The sequence below is a fragment of the Antedon mediterranea genome, chromosome 5 (assembly GCF_964355755.1).
Source record: "Antedon mediterranea chromosome 5, ecAntMedi1.1, whole genome shotgun sequence".
NCBI classification, from domain to species: domain Eukaryota; kingdom Metazoa; phylum Echinodermata; class Crinoidea; order Comatulida; family Antedonidae; genus Antedon; species Antedon mediterranea.
Window position 1 is genome coordinate 10,081,283 of NC_092674.1, and position 20,396 is coordinate 10,101,678.

General features: G+C 32.0%; 1 protein-coding gene across 1 annotated transcript in view; it reads left to right on the forward strand.

Moving 5' to 3' along the window:
* The first annotated feature begins 3,089 nt into the window (after nucleotides 1-3,089).
* The window catches only part of LOC140049177 (rho GTPase-activating protein 6-like), a 77,160-nt gene continuing 59,853 nt past the window's right edge, over nucleotides 3,090-20,396 (forward strand). The window contains exon 1 of the mRNA XM_072093996.1: nucleotides 3,090-4,757. Within this exon, the coding sequence (XP_071950097.1) occupies nucleotides 4,029-4,757 (729 nt within the window). The 5' untranslated portion in view covers nucleotides 3,090-4,028. The remainder of the gene's footprint in view (nucleotides 4,758-20,396) is intronic.

A 20,396-nucleotide genomic window follows, 5' to 3' on the forward strand; every position in this document is an offset into this window, starting at 1 on the left:
CAAAGCAATCGATTATATACTGGCTAAGGCAAATAACGCTGCGACAGGTTGTTTCAGAGTGTCAAAACGATAAAGACAAGCTTGTAGGCCTAAAGAGCCGTCCTGTCCACCCTCATCTACTCTACTGTAGGCCTATGGATCAGAGGTTGCCCCATTGCCATGTAGGGCCCAACTCTGCTCTGTAAACGTAGCAAAGGCGCAGCAAATAGGCGGAGAAAGACACACTTTAAAAAGTACTAATTGCTGCAGCTATCTAGTAGTAGTATTTTTTATTTTTAATTCGTGTTAGCGCCCTCAACGTAAACAAAGTTTTTTTAAACAGCAAACTACTGTATTTATACAGTTACGGTATTCATAACCATCAAAATAATCAGTTACTGTATGTCAAACAGAAATAATTGTGTGCAATATTAATACTGTATTCTGAAATTATTTGCCTAAATAATAAATAATTAGAAACAGTGACAACTGCTTGTTTGCCACTAAGTGTTTGGAGAAGTTTGTGGGTATGGCTACTACAGCCTGATCACATGACTACAAGACTATTATTTGATTCGCTGAGTTTTCATGAAAACTATTTTTCCATAATGTGTTGATGTTTCAGAAAACTTGTCAATATACTGGCAAACTTTAACTCGGACTTGCTGCTTGAGATTTGCTAGAGTAGGCTTGCTAAATGAAAAGAGTTAATTTATGTTGTTTCAGCATCATCGGTTCTGAGTGTTTCTCGTTGGACGCACTGTTTATAGAGTAAAGCTTTACAGTCTGAAGAGTGACATACAGCATTAGCCAAACTTATGACATTGCATGCTTAAAGATGACATCTAGTTTTAACATGTATTTATAGTTTTCAACATGATAGCCATTTTTTATAGTAATAACAAAATCACTGAGACGAAAGCAAAAGGGCATACTGGTGATCAGATTACACGGTGATTAAAGAGGGTTAACCGTTATGTCGTGTGGGCATGTCTGCCACCCCCCCCCCCCCCTCCTCCCTCTGATACAGACAAAAGGAATCAGCAGACAGCAGTGCGCGTTAATGACATGATATTTATCGTTATGACTTATGATATTAAACATATTTTATTAAACATTTAAAATATCATGTTGTCACCCTTTTGCACATGTTCTGTTTTTCGAAAATAACGTTTCAAAATGGTAAATTCCGGGGTTCCTGAAAATTACGCAATAATGTGATTCGTTTTAAAATTAACAGATTATGTTGGTATTACATTTATCCAAAAAGTATGACTAAACACATACATAGAAGAAATAAACATACTATGCAGGTTTGTTTATCTAACCATCTTCTCTTATCAGCAGCATGTCGGCCTACCCGTTTGTTGTAACAACATTCTTATGAGGACGTTTTCTATTTTAAGAAATACAGATAATGAACATTGCTCGAATTAGCGTTTAAATAAATATGTTTGTTAATGATGTCCTTAGTGAGACCTACGCACGTCACGTAAGCGTGCGCCGTTTCACCTGCGTCCTGATCGATTGACGTTGAGAGGTTAAGATCGTCGCGTGTTTACTTCTTTACTTCTTGTTATTTTTAAGCCGTTGTCGTTTGAGACAGCTGTATTAACGATTTGATTTACTTCAGTCGAGTTTCCCATCTTGGATGCAAAACATTTTCTTTTCAACTTGGATGATATTATAAGAACGTTTTACCCTTTCAGACGAGATCAATATTGAGCGGAAGATTGATCAATAATTCCTCCGCAGCTATAAATGTTTCAAATTTTGAGAGGTGTCTTGGATTTATATTTAAATGCAGTTTTTTCTTTACGTAAATTGTAAATATTTCGAGCGTATACCAATTTTATCAACTGTTTGTCGTCGGAAAAATAATTCGTCAGGTTGGATTCGCGAGGTAGTTTTCGTCGTCTACTCGGAATGGGGACTGCAAAGGAGACCTCCAGAGGTGGAGGAGATGTAACTGAACCAAGAATCTCAGGTAATTTAACCAGATGAGAGTGCATGCTATTTTACTCTCTCAACATTCGATAAGGCCTATATTATAAATGCCTGCTACCTCAACTGTTGAATATGAAATATTTAAGAACATATTTCCATAAGAAAGCTTCGTTCCGACTTCGACACAACGCAAAGACGTGCGCGCACTGAACTGTCACTTGGTCAACTCGCACACTCGTTGCGTCTACGTCATTGCGTTAAAGTGGGAACAAAGTAAAACCTTTGCTTTAAGCAAACATTATTTTGTACAGTATATAAAACCCTTCGTCATTTTTTAATAGGCCTATAACATACCATTGTAAATAGGCCCTATTCTTTTCATCTTTCATCAGAATAATTATTCTTATTCTGCCAAGCATACAACCAACAATAACAAAACTATACATAAGTAAGTTGGCAGGGGACGCAAAAGAGAATTAAATCACTTTACACTATGGCTAAGAGTATGTGCTCCACTCTGCATAAAAAAAGTAGAACAACTTATAATAATAAATGGCGAGTCTTACCACGCAATGTGTTGAACAAAGAATATTGATAATTTCCGCTTGTCATCCTTTTTTTTAAATATACAAGTGAGATATCTTATATAAATATCAAATAGACTAAATTAGTCTCATGCATGAGTTCGTGTCTGCAAAACAATAATTGAGATATCTTGTTTAAATATAAAATAGAAAATAGACTCTAATATTGCCATATCGCTGAAAAGATATTAGTTTTGTGGGGATCGTTGGCTGAACAAAAATTCTGAACTTAAACTGACAAAATGTGTACGCTACCGAAACGATGACAATTGACACTTTTGATGACTGTCTGTACTGACATTGGTGGTAGAGAAGAGGAAGGGCGTGTAAGAAAATGATTATGATGACCGCTAGTTTTAGATTTGGAACTATTGGGCCAAATGTTTAGACCCTAATGACTATAGGCAAGGACTAATGTATGTTGCTAAAATGATGATGATTATTATTATTTTATGATAACTGGATTTAGTTATAAAATGACATGGTAACGATAAGATGATTATGACGATATGGCGGCTATTTAAAAAACAATTACTGTATTTATATTTTGATAGTGACGGAGGAAAATAAACCGTTTATTGCGATAAATTCTTTAAAAAAAAACATTTTAGCTTGGATAAACATGTTGCATGATATGCAACCTTAAAAATTGTATGTAGCGCCCTCTTTTAAGTTTCTACAAAATTCTCTGAGGTAATGAGATAAGATTGAGCCAATATCAAATCGCTGTTTGACGCACGTCGTGCTTTATATTAAATTGTTTGTGATTACTGTATTACATTGGGAATTATTCTACTTGCTGCTACTGCGTTGGTTATTGACAGTGCTTAGTGGGTTTCTTCCCCCGGATCTTCAAACTTTCTTATTAAAGGACTGAGATTTGACCAATCAGAGTGTAGCTTGATGGTTAATGAATGAACACAGTACAATACAATGCCTTCAGCGCATGAAAATACACTTTGCATTTGAAATCGACAACACTAAAAGGAAAAACGATATATCGTATCGTACTTTTACATTGGAATAATTTGAAAGTAAATAATTATCTGGTCGTTTCTGTTCTGTTTCTGTAAATGAACGCTTTGGAGACCAACTGTGAGCCTGAGTGCGTCCAAGCAGAACCTAATCAGATGGACCTTTGGTATGAAATCGGATACGTGAGGACTAGTGTAGACCTGTTTTTGTACCCTGCATTTGCTTATCAAGAGAGCTGAGGAATAGAGTCAATAAAGTCAATAGGATCTGAAGGATGCACCGTTTTGCAGTTTAGCAATCTGTTTTCACATACTATTAAATGAATGACTTGTTAAACTGGTAGAGGTTGTTTACATCAAGTCCAAGACCAGAGATCAAGGAGTTTATTTTTCAGCTGATCTTGGTGTAACCTGGTTTACTGACAAACAAAGATCAATCAAGCAAGCGGTATTTCAAATGAACTTGTTTTGGATTTTATGGAATATATTTAAAGAAGGATACAAACCTAAATTTGAATGTCGTAGCCATCTTTTGTTCTGAAAGATGGATGTTGATACTGATAGAGAGGTTATGAACGTTTTGTCAAATTCAAGTAGTAGTGAAATGTATGGTGATGATGGTCCTGTATCAGAAAGCCATCAGAAATATCTTCTAAAAAAAGGAAGATCTTTACCAGGACACTATGATGGAAATAATACTGATGCAGGAAATAACAACACCTTATCAAACTCAAGACCTAAATCATTGAAATTAAAGGTATTGCCATTGGACAATGAAACACTGATACAAGGCCACCGGCCATTAAAAGCAGCTCAAAGTTGGGATCCAAATCTACGACCACTTTCTGCAAAAGAGAGCTTATTTGATACCAAATTAGGAAAAGATGGCAAAAATAAACCACCACCTTTGCGTAGGGCAGCAAGGTCTTATGACCAGTTTAGTAAATCTTCATACCAGGTTGGGAATAACTTTCCTGTCCCATCACCAGCTACTCGCCGCCGACTTACTTATTTTCAGCGATTAAAAAACAACATGTTTTCCACAAGTCATAACAGATCCCCAACATCACCACTGCTTCAAAAGTCTATAAGTGTTGAGGAGGGAAGGTCATCCCCCTCCTATGAAGTTGAAAGAAGTTCTTCATTTACTGACACAATTTCTAATCCCCCCTCTCCTTCAGTTAACAAAGGAAACAAGTTTAACCGGAGAAAAATATGGAAGACAAAATCAAAATTACAGCCTACACCAGCAACAGCAGTTTGGGCACCAGAGGTAAGTGAAATATATTTTGATTCAATGATTCTTTTGAAATGTCATAATACATTGATACAATCATATAGTTACTCCAAATATAAAAAAATGGACGATGAAAACAAATATTTTTAAGTTTAAACATATTTCCACTTTTTCTCACAACACACACACATTAGTGCATTGATGTAACTATAACAGTGCACAGATCTAAATTAGAAAAAGAATATTTGTATGCACATGTTTCTTTTTCCATAAACAATCATTATTAACATAAAATTGTGGTATCTCAATGTGCAACAAAATTACCAGTTAGATAGGAGGTCTTTTGTGAAAGAGAATTTTCATATTACTTGTTAGCTTGTTACTCAGCATGGCTTAATTATAGATAATTTTGTACCATAGTGAGATGTTGTATATTTCTTGAGAATTTCCAGTTTAATAGGCTTTTAATAAATAAATTCAATACTGTATTATTATGTTTCCTGAAATGGATGTATCTTTACCAAAATAAGGTACAAAAAGCATTATTTAATTCATAAATTCATGAACTTGATTAGTTTATGCTAACAAAAGTTAATTGTTATTCAGTTTGCAAAAATAATAAATCATTCTTACAAAGTCTTTTTCACTAAAAATGATTTATTAAATTGTAGCTAGTTAATAAAAAAATGTTTCATAGTTGACTTTACTGAGTTCCCTTGGCAATATTAAATTGTAGGGGAGGTATAGGGACTTGCAAGAGACAAGGGAACAGTTAGAACTGTGTAAAAATATGATTATTTATGTATTCTAAATTGATTAAAAATATAATTGTTTTGATTTGCAATACTTTTTTTATCATAAAAAAAAATACAATTTGAAGTGAGAAAAGAATATTAATAATAACACCTTGTATAATCATAAAATAACAAATTATAGCAACAACAAAAATTGATAAATTAAGATGCTAACATCTTACTTTATCCGTCATTATGACAGATTTTGTTTCCAAATTTCCATAGCAACGGTTTCCGTAGACTTCCTTTACAATTAATGGATTTGAATCTTCTTAGTAGAGAATCAATTAACCTCTGCGGCAGTTAAAAACCAGCTTTTGTTTTGTTATTATTTCAAGTATAATGGCTGACTAAGATAATAACGTGATAGGCGCCAAATTCGATGAAATGATGAATAGAGCAAAATCAAAATATTGTACAAGCTGAAGATGATTTTGTATCTATTAATGTACTGAAAATATGTTTTGTATGTTTTGAACTCTCATATCTGTAATACAAAATAAATACAAAATTCATTTCTGATTCGATTTTTGATGTTTTTAACTCCTGTTGTTGTCAAATAAGAGACATGTAGTAATTTGATAATACAAACTTATATTGTTTTATCTGATTTTTAAAAATAAATTAGTTAATACAACATTTTAATTGTTCAACATTGTTACATGTTTAAATACTGTTGCCTCCCACAAAATTACGCTAGATACAAAATTACTTGATGCTAAAAAAAAACCTCCCCATAGATTTGATAAGTCAGGGCAACAATTTTGTTAGGCCTTTATAAACAGATGGTAGCAGAAAATGTTATAGTGCTATCTGTCTGGTCTTTTTTGGGAGATCTAATCCTCAGACACTAGTTTTTATTGCGAGCAGATCTTTTTTGAGCATTTTGAGGAGGTCATAAGTGACCAGTCGAATATGCCTAATGTAAATGATAATTGTAACAACGTATGACAATTAATTAGCTCTTTCAAGTAATTAGCTCTTTCAAATGAAGTAATTAGCTAAAAACTACAAGGTTTGTTTCGTTTTGAATTAAAGCTCATTAAAGGGAATTTGAAAATATTGAAGGACGACAGTAATAATCAAGCTTTTAATTCCTAGGTTTTTAAAGTCAGAGCTTACATCCAGTTCTAAGTTTATGCTTAATTAGAAGTTTGGAAATTCATCAAAAAGAAAATAATGAAATATTATGCATGAAGTCTGCTTATCTGTACCAGTAGCCTTAGGATCAAACTAAGCTGAACAATAATTATTATGGTGATGAATGATGATTATACATTTTATAAATAAAATTCTAATTAATTGGAAAAATTAATTTATAACAAACAGATTACTACTACTATTACTATCTAATTTGACATCCTCTAGATATCAACCAATTTATTCAGTTTGCTAAAAAAGTATTTTAACAAATTTACCATGTATTATTTTATTCTTGAAAACATGACTAATTATTTATACATTTATAATATTCATAGTTCTGAACTAAATGCGCTAGGTTCTAATGTAAACAGAACTTTGAAATATGAATATATTTATACCTGCACACTATATGTATACACTTATACACTAAATATTCATTTAGTTCAGATATGAAAACTATGCACTGTTGTAAATATGGATTATAACAAATGAATGTGTGTTCTATTTTTAATATAAAATACTAGAGTAAACTGTCTAATTATGGATAAATTGCTAGTTTACACTCCAATAAACATATTCATGTTTAGCTGCATCTAGTTTCATAGTGCAATACAATGTATAGGAACTATTTTAGTAAAGGAAGAATACTATCTGTATATATATGCTAAATTATGCTTAATTCCGAGAAAGACACAATGCAAAAACAGTTGTGCAGTTACATTTTAACTGAAATAAAGTAGCCTATATATAAAAAAAATAAATATGATTCAGTTATAACAGGTAAGAGTATTCAATGAAGAAGAATCCAATTCCTTGAAATTCTGTTTAAATTATATTTTAGAACACAAAAAGCTTCCAAATTATTTACTAATTTAAGAACAATTTGAGACAGTTTTCATTGAACTTCTTGGGAAAGGCAATAACCATCTACTCTTTATGGCCCTGGCATGACCCTGAAGAAGGCTTTTCAAACAAATCAACTTGGTAGCAAGCATTGAAAATGATGTTGTTTGAAATTAGGATTTTCTACTGCTTTTTCTTAAATTGATTCCAATCTTACCCAAACATTCCAAACCTTTTATCAGTTGTTTCCAAACATTGATTTTCAGGTGTTTCACAACTAGTAGCAAATATTGAAGATTGTTGTAAAGGTTTAAACAAGATGTATTGTCCCAAAAACATGAAAAATATGGATAAATAAAATTAAGCTTTTGTCATTCTTCTTTTGCCCAAAAACATAAGATTAACATAATAAAGGAAAAATGATAGTTTTAAATAATAAATTCACTTTTGCAATTTTCCTTCCTTAAAACAAAAAATAATGATTTTAATTATAAAAGGTTATATTAAATGTTTGACATTTTCCAAAAACGAGTTTGTTTGTAATGAGAGGTTGTACAGGCCTGTTATGGGTTTTACTTGTCAACTTTGGTAGTGAACCTGTATTCGGAATTGAATGTTGTTTAAGCTTTTTTAATTTGGATGAAGGAATATTTAAAGGCATTTATACTGATATTAGTTATCTATCTGAAACATTCTGAAACAGGAAGTTGTTGATGTTAACAACACATATGGAACCTTTTGCTTAAATCTAAAAACATGGTTATCTGTATTACTAGTTTATCAAACCATTGTTAATGGACTCCATTGGGAAATAATTTAATATAAAAAGATAAGATAACTGTATATGCTATACGAATTACAAATTATTCCTATTGCTTATCAATATACTAATGCTAACAGTGGCGGATCTAGGATCTGACGAGGGGGGGTGGCCACGAAAGTGGCAAACGAGGTGCGTATCACCGAGCGGAGGAGGGTTTCGGAGCGGGTGTGCCCCTCCTGAGGCTCCAAAAATTTTTGAAAAAATAGATGCTTAGACACTGTTTAATAGGCTAGAGAAACTGGTTCCATCACACTTAATAACAAATACTACATAATGTAAATTTAAATAAATCCTTCCTAAATACTGTACGGATCTTTTTCGACGAACTAATAATAATAAACTTTGATCGAAAAACCTTCAAACAAAATGAACACGAGTGAGTGAGTGGCCGAGCGGTTAAGACAGTGGAACCGTAATCACGTAGCCATAACATCGGCAGGGGTTCGAGGCTCACTCACTCCATGGTTCTGGTGGTAGAATGAGTCTTCTCGGATAAGGACTATAAACCGTAGGTCCAGTGTACACAACTTGCTCGTGTGCACTTTAAAGAACCTAGTACATCTTTCGAGACGAGTAGGGTGTTACCCCGGTGTATTAGTACATCACAGCCACTGATCACCAACTGGGCCCTCTGGGAGATCAGTCTTTGACTGAAGAGGTCACCCAGTATAAAGATAAAAACAAACAAACATGCACTGTGGCGACCCGCTTGGTAAAATTTGTGTCGTTAAATACCCCACTTATCCGTTACATTACTGTTATAACTTAAATAGATCAGGTATTAGGCTACGACCTCCAAGAGCAAATCTTGTTTGTAGAACTAGAAAATCCTTCGTTGTAAATAGCATTCATATTTTTAATTCTAATGTAAGACGATAATGCAATTTTTAAATAGTTTTACATTTTTAACAGTTTTTTTTTATTTTTAACTTTTTATCTTGTATTTTAATCTGTTTATAATACTGCACGTTTTAAATTGTTGCAACATTTTTTATGTTTGTTTTTTATTGTTGTTTAATCTACCAAGCAAAGTGAATTTCCATTTTTATGGACAAATATAATTTCTTGAATCTTGAATCTTGAATCTTGCGGTACTCGATAGTGCATGTGTTGTGTACCGTGTTTTGGTGGTCTGTTAACCTCAGAGATATACACCCTACAGCCGGGTGAATAACTCAATGTAATTTGGTATACAATGATTGCGGTAATCGCCGTGTCTATAACACAAATGAAAAAACGCCAAATACGCCACATACTTTTTTTCGGTCGTCCCGTGTACATACAAGACATTTCATGTTTATTTTATGCCTATAAAATAATAAAAGAACACCATGTTTCTCGTTTATTTTTATCGTTTATTTTTATTGTTTATACTGCATACTATAATATTATACAAAAAAGCTTCTTGCGCGAGAAAAAAGTTCCCGATTTTACACTCTCCACTCAGGGAGGGTGTAAATATACCACGCTAACGCTTGTACACGTACACGGACCAGAGGGCGGCGGAAATTAACTGCAATGGAAAATGGTGTATTTTTGGAGAGTGATGACGTCAGTATTCACACGACGAGCGAGCTAGACAACGTGACGCTGGTAGTTTTAGGAGTGCATGTGTTTTGAAAATAACTCAGTTGTGGGTATTTTCCGAAGATTTTAAATCGCGTTTTCTTTTTCTTTTTTTTTTTTTTTTTTTTTTTTTTTAATGCTAACCCTAGCTCTAGTAGGCTAACTCTTCTTAAAAGATTAATCCACGTCTAGAGACGGTCAATTAATAGGTTGCATCTTTTTTTTTTAGAATTAAGGAGGGGTGGCTAGCCACCCTATTCACCCCCCCCCCCCCCACCCCCCTAGATCCGCCACTGGCTAATGGTCAGACCACTTCCATTTAAGAAAAACAAATCTTTGAGAACTTTGGCTTGGAACCTTTGTTATTACCCATTTTTAAATATTTCGACTTTTGTTGACACACACATATGAATTCTATATTGTCTACAAAATTTATTTTTAAAATTCTGAAATGAATATGTAAAGCGAGAAGATCGTTTATGTGGTCCCTGCAGTCTTAATGAAACTCGCATCATTTTCCACAATTCATAAGAACAGGTGTTTTTAGACACGATTCATTCAACTACTATATTCATTGACATTCTCAACCACACTTTTTATCAATTGAATTATCTGAATTTGCATTAACTTTGATTTTTGTCCATGTAAACTTATAACTTATAAAATATAAAACTTTTCATCTTGCTTTATCCAGGCTTGATATGATCAATCATATCATAAATTTCTGCACACATATTTCCATTTTACATTGTATTTGCACTGATCACCTAAACCCGTCCTGGTGATGAGTTCAAATCTAGTTCAGAATAGATTAGATAGTGGTACTTACGCCATGATTGGTTTTTAGTTTGTTTAAATTAATCAAGATTGAACTTAGTACCCCGTAACTTGAAGGACTTGGAAGTATTGTCATGAATTATCATACTTTGTTTGCTTGGATTTTACAACAATGTATCAGTAGCTCCCTACAACTTCCTCTCTATTTATGATCAGTATGATCAGTGTGCAACCACTTGATGCCTTCAGTACCAATTGCAATGAAAACCTTTGACCTTTTAAACATAAATTATTAAATTAATTAATTTAATTTAGTAGGCCTTATGCATGCATTCACTCCTGAAATATGATTTAGGTTTATCACCAAAAATGTAAATCAATATTATGATATAATCACATACAGTAATTGATACCTCCAAATTATTTATCATTGTTTTACTACCAAATACAGAGCTTGAACTTGAACCTAGATAAACTATAGTTAATGGATGCTGGTTATAATTTTTAGGACAAAATTACTTTTAGCCAATAGCTTTCTTGTGGTATGATATATGCCAATCTTTGTAAACAAAACAGTCTGTGCTTTTCTTGCTAGTTGGGTTGCATATGTAGCTAGTTTGATTAGAAAGTTTTGCATTGTTTTCCTGGCTGATAAAGTAAATTTCTAGGCCTGGTAAAAATTGTTTCTATGAACAGTGAAATTGTTTCATCTGTGTACCTATTTTGACTTTCAATGAACACTTGATATTTGATTTTATACTCTCCCCTGACTCTTGACTACAAGGTACAGCCGAATTACTGATGTCATTGATTTCCAACAATGTTTATTAATAGGAAAGCAGTAAATAATCACTGAAGCAGAAAAAGTAATTAATGCGAGTGCACCTTAAGAGTATTTCAAACAACACATCGTTCTCTCTTCCTGCCTCCAGAATTTTCAGAGTAGGTATTCAGATGAAATTCTATACTTGTTTTCCGATAATTATGACTCATAACGACCATCGCCCTCTCACTAAGATAAGATCGCTTGAATTAAACAGTTTTAATTAGAGAGCTTAGTTTGTTCTGTTTAACGAACATAAACAAATACATACAAGCATATATGCAATACAGGGTACAGGTAAGTAGCATAAATAGTAAAGGTAGTAATTATTGTCCTTGAGCTGGAAACTTGAGGACAAATTCCGGTTATATCCTCTATGGACCCACAGCAGCTCTCAATGCAGCACCTACCAGTTCAGCACAACAGGAGACAAACCCCTACTCATTTTGAATAATGCAACGTTCTTTAACATGCAATCCATGTGACCAACAAATTTATATCCCATCAATGAAAGTAAAGCATCTTGCTTAAAGGATGCAATCAGCATGCTATAGCAGGGCTCGAATACTTTTTTTAAAGACACTTTTCCTACAAATTTAAAAATAATACATATACATTACTTTATACATTAAATCAGGTTATTCCTTGTCTTAAATGTACATTCTATGGTTGCGGTGTATGCCTAGCCTAGCTAGCTATGCTTAGTTTTGTAGGCCAAGCTGGTAAACAGTGGTAACGTACTAACATTGACATGTCTAGTTGCTGCATTAATTGTCTTTCTTTTTCTAGCAGAATCCAGTATTTTCACTGAAACGTTATGGTTCTTCCATTCCTTTTGCTTTCACGATGGATCGAAAGTGCATAACAGAAGCAAAACAAACATATCAATCTATGCACAATGCATGCTGGGATTTATATTATTTATTTTTATCGTTTAAAGACGAAATAAATATCGCAATAAGCCCATATAATATTTGTATGAATTGAAGTTTGTAACCTTCAATTACATTGAATTAAAAAACATATGGAATGGGGCTTTAAAGGAATATCTATAATAATAAATCATATTTAAAGCATAAAGGGATCTGCTTGTAAGAACCACTTGATTGTCAGAGGTGTTCTCTTTTAACACAAGACAACACATGCATCATCCGGAAAAGGATTACATTCCGTCTTCCGCAAAAACAAACAAAAGAATACTTTTCTATTAGTGTTTTCCTAAATGTACATCAGGCCCTTTTGTTCATACTTTATTGAGATATCATCTTCTCAAAATGATACAAAGAAAGCTATAAATGTACTTCTCTTTGATCATAATTATGATCTTGATATGAACCTTTCACAGGGTGTCTAGAAAATGCAGAAATATGAATTGATTTTTTAGTTTTCCAAATTCATTCTGCTTTTTGAAAAATAAAAACCACTATCTGAAATTTCTAGTTTTCTTGACAGCATATCTACATGGGAGCGGATAATGAAAGTTTGTAATTATCCCATCTACAGTATGCTAGATGGCATGGAGAAACCAGCTTAAAATTTAGCCTATTTTCTCTGCTTTTGTGCTATTCCTGAACAATTCAATTTTGAATAGCACTGTGAAATAAGTTATTTAGGAACTTGCTAACTGTCAACTTGTATTATATGACAATGGCTTTAGCAAGATTTAGAGAAAAACTATTAGCTTCTGTAAAAATAATAGAAGCTTATTTTAAGATTACTCCTACATGGTCTGTCACACATTAGGCCTACTGGATGATTATCAGCAATAATAATAATTAAAAACTATTTTGGAACTATTTTGTCTGCTTTTATAAAAATGACTTATTTTAAGACTATATACACCTACATTTTCTGTCAGATAGTAACAGATGATGGTTTATTATCAGTAATAATGATTAAAACCGTCATTTTCGATATAAATGTTTTCCATTTATTTACCAAATGGATTTTGTAGAACAAAGATATTTTCATGGTAACTCCGCATTTGCAATAATTGCTTACAACAATATTTTACGAGTAACTATAGTAACTTGTATAGATATATCGACATTGATATCAGTCATTGATGTTTTTTGCATACAAAAGCTTTTAATGTATCCCAAGAGACAAAATCAGTATTATATGGAATACAATATCTTATCAAACTAATACGCTATTTAGATGATGATCGGGTGTGATGTAATCATTCTTGATTGGGAACGATTGCAATTCAGGTTACACTTTCAGTGACGCTGGTTCATATCATTGTATTACAACAGCGTTTGTAGGTCACAAAATGAAATTGCATAAAACATGAAGGTTTTGCGAAAGCAGGTATCTTTGCTATTTATTACTATATAAGCTAAATACATATCACCCATTTTGAGCCCTGGAAACATTATGTTTAGTTCGTTGGCAAGTATTGTATTTGACCTCTGGTGGTTGTATTTGACCTCTAGTGGTTGTATTTGACCTCTAGTGGTTGTATTTGACCTCTGGTGGTTGTATTACTTGGTGAAGATAAGAAATACTATGCACTACTACTGTAGCCACGTCTGTATGACATTTTATACCAGATAAATGGATAATGTATTTCAAATGAGCTTTGCATTACACTTATGTTTATACACACTCTTTTCTTTATCGTAGTTACATTAGCTTGTTCTGAGTTCAATCGGAAACAATACATACATTAAACATCTGATATACTGATGTATATCATATACCAATGTATATCAGGTCATCTTCAGCGTGGATAGAATGTGAACACATTTAACTAAATTAGAGGAAATTGCAAAAAACTCACATTACAACTACCAGAACTGTTTTTATCATTTACAGAATTCTAGGTGATCCAGAATGTCATGACAAAATATACTTAAAGTTATGGGATGAGATGATTTTGTACTAAAATGATGTAAACTCCCCTTTAAATTTAATTCCATTGAAACTTTGACTTCAATCATGAAGATCTTTTTCCATTAGATAACTAATATCTATCCAGCTACTTTTATATTAAAACATTAGTGATAATTAATGCCTGCATTTAAATAGTATTTCTTTCATTTACGTTTTACTGTAGGCAACATTGGCAATAAATTGCTTGGATGCAAACTAATTGATTAGACATTGAAGATAATTAATCATAGTTTTCAGGTAAAGGCAAGTCCCTCTGAACATGAGAATAAGCTGTGGAGCTCATTGTACTAAAGGGTCACCATTTCATTAGTTTCCACATTGCCATTCCTCCCTAGTATTTTCACCCATGTAGTCATTTACAGCTAATTAGACTAGGGTTTTTCTTTATTAACATTTTGAATTATCTTTGAAGTTACTGCAGTAAACTACTGCAACTTTATTTTAAAATGTATGTATCATCTATCTTTTTTATGCTCTAATGTTGCGTTTCTCTTGCTGTGGTACTATGTCAAGATAATGCATTCATCAGTGCAAATCATTAGGGAAATTCTTTTACGACTGATAAATAATTCTAAGCTACAAGCATTGGAATGAACTACATTTCTTGTTCAGAGGTATACAGTATTATTTTACATAGACAGAGTTTGGAAACTTGGTTTCTCAACTAATGTTTGAACTTTTTCACTGAAGAAATAATTTTACAAATGTTTTAAGCCATTTTAGTAATCCATTTGACCAAAAATTGAATTTAATTGAATTTATTTATTTAATAATAAACTGTAATTTAAAGAAAAAAAACGGAAGGCCATCATTAAACAATAGGTTTCTAGAAGTTAAAACAATTTATTTTGTCTTTTTATAACTGAAATCTATGGCAAATCAACTTTATTTTTCATGTTTTGTTTTGTTTTAATCTTAAATCTTGCATACAAATTTCAAATAAAAATCTTTTTAAACCAATTTCATTTCTGTTTTTTATTTCTTTTTTAATTCCTCTATATTGTTTACCATGGCCAAATAATAGGCATTCATATTCTACATTGGTAACCTAACAAATTAAATACCTCAATACTCCTTATTTGAATAACATTCCATATAACAATAAACAGAGAATCAACTGATACAACAATTATGCCGTTTTCAAGGCATGCAGTTATTAAGTATTAGGTAAGCTGGCCTTAGTTGAATATCTACCTGTATTGTTCTTGATGCTTATCAAGTTTCAATTGTCAACCAACTTTTTGTTTTTTTCCTCCTTCAATCTACTGGCAGTGGTAGCTTTGATTCAGTCAAATGGACTGATAGCTTTAGAAGGACAAACGTGTCCATTGTGACTATATGAAGGTTTGTTGCATGCATTTTCAGACATTACAGACAGTTTACCATTAATTTTAATACCTTTTTTACGGATTATCATCATTTTCTTGTCAACAATGCCTCGGAAATACCCCCTTGCACCAGGATGTTTTATCAGTGTTACCTACAAAGAGGTTTGTATATCATTGATATAATATTATTGATACAACAGTTAGATAATCAAGTTCCCTGATGGATTAGAAGTTAACAACAGAATCATGTCTCTTTTCAGTAATTGTGTATTGTGAATTTCATAGTGGACCTCAATATTATGTGACTTTGGGATGATTCTAATTTTGTATTGATCAAATTTTAGCCTGTGCATGGATCTAGTTTAGGCTATGCTTAGGCTCTGAATGGACCGAACTTTAGGCTCTGAATGGACCTAATTTAGGCCCTGCATGGACCTGATTTTGACCCGACAGGGATCTAATTTTACGATGTGCATGGATCTAACTTTAGACCCTGCATGGATCTATTTTACTGCATCTTTAGGCCCTGCATGGATCTATTTTAGGTCATGCCTTAAACTGATCATTTCATCGTAACATTACATTCACTAGCGATAGATATATTCTAGTTTTTTGTTTACCTATTAGTCAATTCAAATACCAAATTGTGCTGTTAGTGGAATATTATACCAACATGTTTATAAGTTACTTAAACATATTGTATATTTGAAATTGTATAATAATTACATCATTATAGATATTTTGTTATTATAATATTTTATGACATATGATATTAAGCCTTTCAGTACAGCAACACAAAACTCAATTCAGGCATACATTATAAGATTAAACCTTGCAAATTACATAAACAGAGAATTTCGTCTTTTGGGTACACCAATAATGTTATGAATACTGTGTTATGAATTTAGTTCAATTTATAATCTGAAATTTGATGCCTTAATTCGATTTGCAATGATATTGAATTAAATTCATATTTCAAAATGAAATATTTATTGAAAAAGGTGTCAATATTATAATGTTTTTTTTATGTTGTTTGTGGAAGCGTTGTACTTCACAATTTTTGCTTCTTCTGTCAAAGCAACGATCTGACATTTTTGGAAAAATAATGGTCACAGTGCATTTTGGCCGCCAGTCATTTTGGCCGCCGGTAATATGAAACACTTAAATTCATGAAAAAGGACAAAATATGTCATGTTCATTTCGGCTGACAGGTATGGTGTGCCAACAGCCATAAATTATGTAGACATTTTTTTTCCAGAGTGAAACTAGCCTAAGCCTATCTAGGCAGCAGAAGACTTCGTTTAGTAATGAGCTAAGCCTAGTGTGTAGTGGGGAGTAAAAATACAATGTAACCTTTGATCTGCTGCATGCGTCAATCACTGACACCGAGGATTCCCCTTTTCTTTTATAACATGACGTATGTAAATAGCACTGCAGTTTTTTATTACTAATAATAAAATAATTTTTCTGTTTACTTTTAGTTTACAATTTTATCGAATACTGTAGAGCATGCTTATGCTGCTGCATGTGTGTCATGCGCTGATGAGGAGGAGTCTGGGTATTCCTCTTTTTTTATAACATGGCATTGTAAAGTATGACAGTTTTATTACTAATAATAAAATAAACAATAACAATAATTTTCTATTTGTGTACTAAAGATCAAAACTGTATGAGTTGATATTTCAGGGACATATACCCTGTACAGACTCAATGAACAAACAATCCAATTTTAAAAGCATTTTGTAATTAAGTTGTATGATTTGTCACCTGATAATTTAGCAACGAGTTTGTTGTGATTTACGAGTTTGGATATAATGAAGCCTACATAGAATCCTAATGAAGCCTACATACTCACAAACTGATCATTATTGTCCATGAACTATTATCCATAAACCCATTAAAGCCCCATATCTTCTACATTTATCTTTCTAATGTTCGTTGCTGATATTAGCAAATCATGTTTATTGTAAGGTCTGTTAATCGATACATTTTAATAGTTTGTTTAACTGTTATTCATTTGAAGGAGATTCAGATTCTTCTTTTTGAACAGTGATTTTTTGTTTGAAAGTTTAGAATTTATGATATGCATGATTTGATTTAATGTAATACCATGGATAATAATAATAATAATTTGCATTAAAATGTATCTTCATTAAAAAAAAAACTACTGTATTAAGATTTAAATATGTGCGTTTATCACATGTTGATCAAAATCAGTGCCATGCCACAAGAAATAAAGTGGTGTGGTGATTGCAGGAAAAGAGAGCAATTGTCCTCTGTAAAAAAGGGATTAAGTTGCCTTACCAACCCTACTATGGCCCAGTATACTGAATAATAATGATGAATGATAACCAACTCTTTCCAATCCCACTTTACAATTTTCACTACACCTCTGATAGGATCAATTTATACCAAAATGTATTCTTTATTTGACAAAGTGGCATGAACATACTTTAGCAGTACAGAAAAGAAATTTTTTTTTTGTGTTGAAATTTCATTTCATAATAAAAGTACAATATTTAAATATGGCCTAGTTTCTGTCATCACATGACACACTAAATTCCGTACATATTTATCTATGCGTACTTCTACACTATTTCACCAGTTTTAACCTAACTATAGAGGGGGCTATCTCTATTGCCAATAAATAATAATAAATTGCTAGTCTGCACATGACATACAGACTTTCAAAAATGCAGAAACCTATAAATATGATATAAACTATAAAAATATGTCTCTAAATGATTTATTAATCATAATTTGTAATACTGTAAATCATTTTTCATTAGACATATGACAAACCTATTTTTTAGAAATGATTTGTGTTGAAAAAGTATTCTTTCTACGTTACATTTTCCTGAACCAACAAATACAATTTCTTTGACTTGAATTATTTATTAGGGCTTTACAATTACTGTACCTATTTGACATTATATACCAAACAAGAACATTTCACAATCTTGAATCATGAAATTTTGACTGAACAGGATTTTTTTTTAAACTGAGATATTCAATTTTTAATTGTGAAACTAACAATTTTTTAATTTTTGTTTACAATAAATAAATACATAATGTATAAAAACCTTTTTGTTAATCTATGTATTAAATTTTGATAGATCCAAATTATCAGGCAACATCATATCATTATTTAACACAACTACAAGTTGTTTTATTTTCAGCAAGGATGTGCTTAGAAGAGAAAAAAATTTTAATAAATTATAATATTTTTATTGGTATGTTTTCTTTGAGAATTCCTTTGAATTTGAAATGTAGGTCTACCTATAAGGCCTACTACAGAGAATTATGTGACATCACCATGGCAACAAAGGTGTAACAATTTCCATTGTACATTTTAATGTACAACACACTCACGTTATCTTGATATGTTTCCATTGATTAATAAATATATTTTTATTGGCATTCCTTTATGATATCATATTATTTGTTGAATGTGTTTGTGGTGGGGCATTTCAAAACACAATTGGTTTAATTAGACCCTGGAGGTTATAAATCAAAGAAAGTAATTTGTTAAAAATGTTTTTACCCTAATAATTTTAGACCAGGTGTGACAAATATTCCAAAATGTTTGTCAGGTCAACAAGGTATGACTATTATATTTTATCAATGAAATCTTTATATTTAAACAATGCATTATAATTGCTAGTAAAGATCTACGACCTTTGTTTAAAATGTTATCATAAAAATATGTTGGAATGCAAATACTAATATTTGTATTTTGATTACCAAAAATTGTTGAGTGATATCCCAATTAATGTTCCTGTTTCGGCAATTAGAGATTGTTGGTCCCAGGTGTCAATTTGGCTAAATAATAGTTAGAACAACATTTTCGCACACATTTGAAATTATAACTATATTCATACATATGGCAAGTCCTGTATTCATTTCTGAACATAGGATAATGAACTGTTAGGAGCTAATTTTACTATAAGCCTCTGCTTTCTGTGGTAGTATTTTCAAGCAGGTACTCATTTACGGCTGCTGAGTAGACTGGGAGTTGTCGGGAATTGAACCGAGGTCTCTCTGTATGACAGTCAAGTGTCTTATCCACTCGATTACAGAATTTAAAATGTCTGCCAACTGCACAACGTAAAAATAATAACTAGAGATATCTCCATTAACAACCAATTTTATACCTTTTGATAAAGAGTTTTGTAATTAAAATTTGTTTATTTTTATTTTATTTATGTATAGTTGAGTTGTGTTTATTTTAATTCTGAATCAGACTAATATTTTTTATTATTATTATTATTATTGTTATTGATAAAAACTAAACCAGAATGAATAAAGTGAGCTTATTTTAATTGCTATGTAATTAATGTAGTGTTCAACATTTTCCACATTGTTGGTGATGAATACAAATAACGTTCATGCAAATGATAGCATATCAGTTTAAAGCTCTGTAATCTTCACAATCCAGTTGCAAGTTGACAACAATATCAAATGTAATGTACATTAGCCATAAACGCCGCTTGGGATTATCGCATTATTAGTTTATTGCCGGTGAGTCCCCTGTTCTGTGTATCGGTATTTTAGATGGATAAGTCGATTTATGTAGTAATTTAGCTTATTTATGAGTTGTTGTTGACAGTATTGAAGATTTAATCATCTCTTTAACAACAGGCACTTTGCAGAGTCTCTCATTTGAAAAGTATAATCAAT